We start from the raw sequence: 7,678 nt of genomic DNA on the forward strand, positions 1-7,678 counted from the left end.
TGCACCGGCTCGTTTGGGCGAACCGGCACCGCGAACTGGAGGCCGCCCTGCACAGCCGCCAGGTGAGGCCCGCCGGGCACCCGGGCCGTCCTCCGGGTCCCCTACCCAAAGCTGTGGCCTCCATCCTGAAGGCCTCCCGCCCCTGCTCGGCGCCGCAGCGATTCCCAGCGCACCCTCCCCGGCCCAATCCGAAGCCTAGGTGACCTCCCCCTGTGCTTGAGCCTCCGGCCTCGCCCCCCAGCGCTGGGCCTCGCCCATCTCCTCGCTGCGCACTGCATCCAGCCCCTGACCTCGCGCCGCAGCACCCCTGAGCCAGGCTGAGAAGGAGCAGCGCAGACCTGGTCCCCAGGCCGGTCCAAACTCTTGACATCGCAGCTCCGCCTCTGCCTGACCAGGCCCCTCTACCGGACCCCTAGCTCTGACCCTGACAGAGCACAGGAGAGGTGGACAGGCCCTTCCCACCTGCCCCCTCCCCATCCCTGCGGGAACAAGTAGGCCACCCCCTGCCATTTCCACTGCCTGTCTGCCTTACTTCGCGCAGTGACTCCCAACCCTGTTCAGCCCAGTGGTCTTGTCTCTGCCTCTCCTTACTTGCCCTGTGCTGAGTGTCGCATCTCCCCCAGCACGACATTGAACAGGAGGACCCCCGGGGGCGCACTCCCCTGGAGCTGGCCGTGTCCTTGGGGAACCTGGAGTCTGTGAGAGTCCTCCTTCGACACAATGCCAACGTGGGCAAAGAGAGCTGCCAGGGCTGGGCAGGTACTGCAGAGGGCAAAGGGGCTCTCTTGAGGCTAGCAGCGGGGTTGGCGAGTGGCCATTCCCGGGGACTTTCAGAGAGCACCCCTCAGCAGCCCGGTGCCCCCAGTCCTGCAGGAGGCGGTCAGTACTGGGGACCCTGAGATGGTGCAGCTGGTGCTCCAGTACCGGGACTACCAGAGGGCCACACAGAGGCTGGCTGGCATTCCGGAACTGCTCAACAAACTCCGCCAGGTGCAGCAGGGCACAGGAGTGTGGCCAGGAAGAGGGGTGGTGTGCCATGGCAGGGGGCAGTGACAGACTGCATGGGGGTCACCCTCGTCACTCGTGACAGGCCTGGCCTTGGAAGGGCACCCAGCCTGTGCAGCATGCTTTCCTGACACTCTCAACGAGGTCCCTCTCTTTTGACCTCAGCCCAGGGCCACGTGGATGAAAGTGGGACCTTTGGGAGGAGACCCTCAGCTGGCCTTGAGGGTCCCCTAGTGCCAGAAATCTCAACAGAGCTTTAGACCACGGGCCCCCTGGTGAATGCAGATTTTCTGGAGGGAGGGTTTCACCCGACTTCACTGACATGGCCTGGATTCCTGGATTATCTGTCCCCGCTTTTCAAACTTTGGGGGGTGGGGCAGAGGTGAGCTGAGAGAGCACACTATCTCCTGCTCCCCCCCAGGGGCAGGCCCTCAAGGGGCCCCTGTGCCCTCTTTACAGATGAGCAGGCAGGTGCTCCCCCAGGGCCCCCCAGAGGGCTAGTGGCCAGGTGGAGACTGGCCCCCAGGCCTCCAGATGCTTACAGCCTGATTACCTGAAGACTTTTTAGGGCCCCACTTGGCCCACCCTTTCTTTCCTGGGTGGGGTTTGGTGGGGGTGGGGCTATGGCAGAGCCATGGAAGTGCGTCAGGACTTGCCGAAGGGTGGGCTCCCAGAAGAGGACCTGTGGACAAGGAGCCCCCCGGCCCACTGGCCCCCGGCACCCGTCAGGGCCCTGACAGGCCCTCTGGTCTATCTCAGGCTCCCGACTTCTACGTGGAGATGAAGTGGGAGTTCACCAGCTGGGGTGAGTGGGGGCTGCTCGGCCTGGGGGAGGGCCTTTGGGAGAGGACCTCAGTGACCTCTGTGCCCTCCGCAGTGCCCCTGGTGTCCAAGATGTGCCCAAGTGACGTGTACCGTGTGTGGAAGCGGGGCGAGAGCCTGCGCGTGGACACCAGTCTCCTGGGCTTCGAGCACATGACCTGGCAGCGTGGCCGGAGGAGCTTCATTTTCAAGGGCCAGGGTGAGCTCAGCGGGGGCTCGCTGTGGCTTCCAGGTCTCTCCTGGGGCTTACGAAGTGACGCTGTCCTTTCTGTCCACTCTCCAGATGTGGAAACAAGGTTGGGGTGGAGGGGACCCAGGGCTAAGGCCGCACCCTCTGAGCAGCAGGGGGCTGAGGCAGCATGATGGCCTCCCACCTGCTGCCTGGGGCCTAGCACTGACTTGTCCGCATCCACCCACCGGCTGGCAGAGGCAGGAGCCCTGGTGATGGAAGTGGACCACGACCGGCAGGTGGTGCACACGGAGACGCTGGGGCTCGCCGTGCATGAGCCAGAAGCGCTGCTGGCCGCCATGCGGCCCAGTGAGGAGCATGTGGCCAGCCGCCTCACCTCTCCTATCGTCTCCACTCACCTGGACACTCGCAACGTGGCCTTCGAGAGGTTAGTTGGGGCCTGGCCACACTGCAGGCTCCTGGTTCAGGCCTCTGGGAGGCTGAGCCACTCGCAGAGGCCATTCAGATCAGGGAGCGGGTCACTGCAGGCCCAGTGCCTCGCCCAGACTGCCCGCACATCCTCTGGCAACCTCTGAGTCCCCGCGTGCCTGTCTGTCCTGGCAGCTGTCTTCCTGGGGAGGAGGCTAGGTCAGAGCGTCCCCAGTTCCTTGACACCTGACCTTACATGTTTTCTCATAAAAATGATTTAGGCTGTGGTTCGGGGCAGCCGTTTGCACCGCAGTTCTCTCAGTCATACGGCTGTGTCAGGCCAGGGTCCTTTGGTAGCGCAGGAACCTGACCCTTCCAGCCAGACCATCATTTCTGTGACAACATGTGCCCCAGTTCCAAAAACAGGCTCCGGAGACCCTTAAAAAGAAAAAAACAGTTTGGTTGAGATAATTTTCATATACTGTACAGTTCACCTATTTAAAGTGTACAATTCAGTGGTTTTTAATACATTCACAGATCTGCAACCATCACCACAGTCAGTTTTAGACTATTTCATCACCTCAAAAAAGAAACCTTGTATCCTTTAGCTACCACTCCCATCCCCTCATCCCGTCCCTCAGCCCTCAGCAACTACTAATCTACTTTCTGTCTCTAGATTTTTCTATTCTGTACGTTTCCTATGAATAGAATCATATAATAAGTGATCTTTTGTAACTAGCTTCTTTTACTTAGCATGACTGTTTTCAAAGTTCAACCAAAACGTGGCATATAACTATTTTGTTTCCTTTTGTGGCTGAATACACCACATTTTGCTCGGTTGTTCATCCATCGACAGAAATCAGGATTATTTCCACCTTTCAACCATTATGAATAATGCTGCCATATACATTAGTGTACAAATTTTTGTGTGAACACCTGTTTTTGTTTCTCTTGGGTATCCACTTAGGAGTGAAGTTGCTGGGTCATGTGCTAACTGGATGTTTAATTGTTTGAAGAACTGTCAGGCCATTTACCAAAGGGGCTGTAGTATTTCATAGTCCCACCTGCAGTGTCTGAGGGTTCTAGTTTCTCCACATCCTCACCAACACTTATTGTTCGCTTATTTACTTATTTTTGGATTAGAACTGTTCTATCAAGTGTGAAGTGGTATCTCATTGTGGTTTTGATTTGCATTTTCAAAATGCAAATGATGTCGAACACCTTTTCGTGTGCTTATTCGCCATTTGTATATCTTCTTTGGAGAAGTGTCTATTTGGATCCTTTGCCCATTTAAAAAATCGAATTTTCTCTTATTATTGGGTTGTAAGAGTTCTTTATTAATTCTAGATATAAATCCCTTATCAGATGTACGATTCGCAAATACTTTCTCCCATTCTGTGAGTTGTCTTTCACTTTCTTGATGGTGTCCTTGAAGCACAAAAGTTTCTAATTTTTATGAAGTTCAGTTTATCTGCTTTTTCTTTTGTTGTTCGTGCTTTTAGTTTTACATCTAACAATACTTTGCCAAATCCAAAGTCATGAAGATTTTCTTCTATGTTTTCTTCTGAAAGTTTTATACTTTTAGCTCTTACATTCAGGTCGTTGATCCCCTTTGAGTTAATATTTATACATGGCGGGAATTTATAAATTCTTTTACATGTGACTATCCAGTTGTCTGAGCACGATTTGTTAAAAAAGATTGTTGTTTTCCCATTGAATGGTTGTGGCATCCTTGTGGAAAATCAATTGACCATGGATGTATGGGTTTATTTCTGAACTCTCAGTTTTATTTCATCGATCTATATGTCTATCTTTGTACCAGTACCACACGATCTTAATTGGTATTGTTTTGTAGTAAGTTTTGAAATTGGAAAAGTGTGAGTCTTCTGACTTTGTTCATCTTTCTCAGGATTATTTTGGGTATTCTGGGTCCTGTAATTTCATATGAATTCCTGATTTAGCTTGTTAATTTCTACAAAAGAAGTCAATGGGATTCTGATTCTAATTCCCAACTGTGGTTTCCCAACTACAGATTCCTAACCTCAGTTGGTTGCATCCAACTGAGGATGCGAAGAGTAGACTGCAGTAAAGTTTTGAGGGAGTCGACAGTTATATGGATTTTCAGTTGCATGGGGATTGGACCACCCACCCCGCCCCCCGCTGTGTTGTTCAAGGGTCAAATTGAACAACAGAAGTACAAAAGAAGTTTGTACTTCTTTTGATAAATTTATTCCAAGTGTTTTATTCTTTTTGATGCTACCATAAATGGAATTATTTCTTTATTACATTTTTGAATTGTTCATTGCAAATCTATAACAATACAATTGATTTTTGTATGTTGATCTTATATCCTACAACCTCGCTAAACTCAAAAACCTCATTTTTTGTTTTAATGGGTTTTTAGTGGATTTCTTATTATTTTTTATACGTAAGATCACGTCATCTCTTAATAGAGATAGTATTCCTTCTTTCTTTCCAGCCTAGATGCCTTTTATTTATTTTTCTTGTCTAATTATTTCAGCTAGAACCTCCAGTAGAATGTTGAATGGAAGTGGCAAGAGCAGACATTTTTATCTTGTTTCTGACCTTAGGGGAAAAGCATTTAGTCTTTCACCATTAAGTATGATGTTAGTTGTGGGTACCCTTTATCAGACTGAAGAAGTTCTCTTCTATTCCTAGTAAGTTGAGTGTTTTTATCATGAAAGGATTTGAATTTTGTCAGATGCTTTTTCTGTGTCTATCGATATGATCCTGTGACTTTTATTTGTATTCTATTGATATGTGTTACATCAATTGATTTTCAGTAATTGAACCAACCTTGTATTCTTGGGATAAATTCCACTTGGTCATGGTGTATAATTCTTTTCATATGTAGCTAGATTTGGTTAGCTAGTATTTTGTGTTCATATTCATGAGGAATATTGATCCGTAGGTTTTTTTTCTTTATTATTTATTTATTTATTTATTTATTTTGTGATGTCTTTGGTTGTAGTATCCGGGCAATGCCTCATAGAATGCGTTAGGCAGTATCACCCCCCTTGTCTCTTTTTTGCAAGAGTTTGTGAATAATTGACATTAATTCTTCTTTAAATGTTTGGTGAGATTCATTGGTGAAGCCATCTGGGCTTGGGTTTTTCTTTGTGGGTAGTTTTTTTTTTTTTTTTTTTACCACTTTAATCTCTTTATTTGTTACAGGTCTATTAGATTATTTCTTCTTGAGTTCGTTTTGTTTGTTTTTGTCTCTTTTGGATTTGTCCATTTAATCTAAATTATCTAATTTGGGCACAATTGCTTGTTGAATTCTTTTATAATCCTTTTTATTCTGTAATGTCAGTAGTAATGCTCTCTCTTTTGTTTTTGATTCTAGTAATTTGAGTTATGTCTTTTCTTGGCCAGTCTAGCTAAAGGTTTGCCAATTTTGTTGATCTTGTCAAAGAACCAACTTTTGGTTTAATTGATTTTTTTTTTATTGTTTTTCCATTCTGTATTTCATTAATTTTTCACTCTAATATTTATTCTTTCTGCTTGCTGTGGATTTAGTGTGCTCTTAATATAGAAATGTCTTAATATAGAAAGTAAGGTTATCGATTTGAGATTTTTCTTCTTTCTTGTTGTTTACACCTATGACTTTCTCTCTAAGCACTGCTTTAGCCGTGTCCCATAAAAGTTTTGATATGTTGTATCTTCATTTCCAGTCATTTCAAAGTATGTTTTAATTTCCTTTTTGATTTATTCTTTGATCCTTTGGTTATTTGAGAGTGTGTTGTTTACTTTCCCATATTTGTGAATTTCCGAAATCTTTTTTCTGTTATTGATTTCTAATTTCATTTCATTGTGATCGGAGAACATACATTGTTTGATTTCTTTTAAATTCTACTGAGGCTTTTATGTCCTGATGAATGAATGTTCCATGTGCACTTGAGAAGAATGTGTATTCTGTGACTGTTGGGTGGAGTGTTTTAAGGAAGTCTATTAAGTCTAGTTTATGGTGTTGTTCAAGTCCTGTTTCCTTGTTGATCTTCTGTCTACTTATTAATCTTCTACTGTTAATCTTCTATCCATTATTGAAAATAGGGTATTGACGTCTCCAACTATTATTGTTGAATCAGACATACTTTTATTCTTAACTTTTTATTATGGAAAGAAGAGAGAAAAGTATAATGTGCTGCTCATCACTCAACTTCAGCCTTTATCAACATCTTGCCAATCTTGTTGAATCGATCCTTCCTCATCTTTTTTTCTTTTGCCTTGGACTGTTTCAAAGCACATCCCAGATATCATATCATTTCACCATTAAATGGTTCCACACATGACTCTAGCCAAATAAGGATGTTTTTTAAACCCAGCCCCAACACCATTAACATAGCTAACAAAATTAACAGTAATTCCCTAGTAATCTCTAGTCCCCAGTTCATGTCCAGCTGTCTCAGCTATCCAGGCACCCTCTTCAAGGCCCCTGCGTGCCTCACAGTGAGAAGGCTAATCAGAGGGGGTCTTTAGAAGGGAAGGCTTTGGCCCGGATTGAGGGGTGTAGGTCCTCACCAGCTCCCGTTTGGTCTGTTTCAGGAACAAATGTGGTATCTGGGGCTGGCGGTCTGAGAAGATGGAAACCGTTAGCGGCTACGAGGCCAAGGCAGGAGAGGCTGGTGGTGGGGGCTTGGGTAGGAGACAAGGCCCAGGAACTCCGCCCCTTCTCCACAGCCACCCAAGTGGAGGGAGAGACAGAGTAGCCTGTGGGCTCTGAAAGCCCTGTGCGGCCGTGGGAACTCAGTGGGACCTGAGCACCCAGCCCCTGCCGAGCACGTAGGGATCACCCACAGCACGGGCCCCCAGCCTGGGCCCCCGCCCAAGACACCAAGATGAAACGAGGACCGTTTTCCTCTCATTAGTGACTCCCCGGGGTTCAGACTCTGCCACCTCCACTGTGGGGAGTGAGATGTCATCTGTTCCTGGGGACAGGAGGACTTGGGTCCTGTGCTGGTGAGGCTGAGTATGGGGAACAGGCCCTGAGCCCCCAGCTCCCCTTGTATTCCTCCTGCTCCCCAGGTATACAGTGCCACCAATGTGGAGCTGGTGACACGCACACGCACAGAGCACCTGTCTGATCAGGACAAGTCGAGGAGCAAAGGTAAACCCAGGTGCGCCTGCCTCCTGCCCAGTTACTCCATGTGGTGGGGTCGCCCTGGTCTGGGCGGGCCAGAGTATCTGGGGCAAGCTGGGAGGCCACCTCATTGCTATCTGCTCCGTCTCCCA

The 7,678-nt window shown here is 47.8% G+C and overlaps 1 protein-coding gene across 3 annotated transcripts in view; it reads left to right on the forward strand.

Annotated features, from left to right (window-relative positions):
- The first annotated feature begins 6 nt into the window (after positions 1-6).
- Positions 7-7,678, forward strand: part of ANKRD13D (ankyrin repeat domain 13D) — a 12,102-nt gene continuing 4,430 nt past the window's right edge. For 2 of the 3 annotated variants that reach the window (XM_023526478.1, XM_011386121.2), the window contains exons 1-8: positions 7-62; positions 624-759; positions 866-990; positions 1,765-1,810; positions 1,883-2,026; positions 2,255-2,444; positions 6,992-7,058; positions 7,472-7,553. In XM_023526478.1, the coding sequence (XP_023382246.1) occupies positions 901-990; positions 1,765-1,810; positions 1,883-2,026; positions 2,255-2,444; positions 6,992-7,058; positions 7,472-7,553 (619 nt within the window). In that variant the 5' untranslated portion in view covers positions 7-62; positions 624-759; positions 866-900. Of the gene's footprint in view, positions 63-623; positions 760-865; positions 991-1,764; positions 1,811-1,882; positions 2,027-2,254; positions 2,445-6,991; positions 7,059-7,471; positions 7,554-7,678 lie in introns of those variants that run through there. The other variant, XM_023526477.1, reaches the window with a different exon arrangement.

Source organism: Pteropus vampyrus, unplaced genomic scaffold (genome assembly GCF_000151845.1).
Source record: "Pteropus vampyrus isolate Shadow unplaced genomic scaffold, Pvam_2.0 Scaffold943, whole genome shotgun sequence".
Taxonomy (NCBI): Eukaryota; Metazoa; Chordata; class Mammalia; order Chiroptera; family Pteropodidae; genus Pteropus; species Pteropus vampyrus.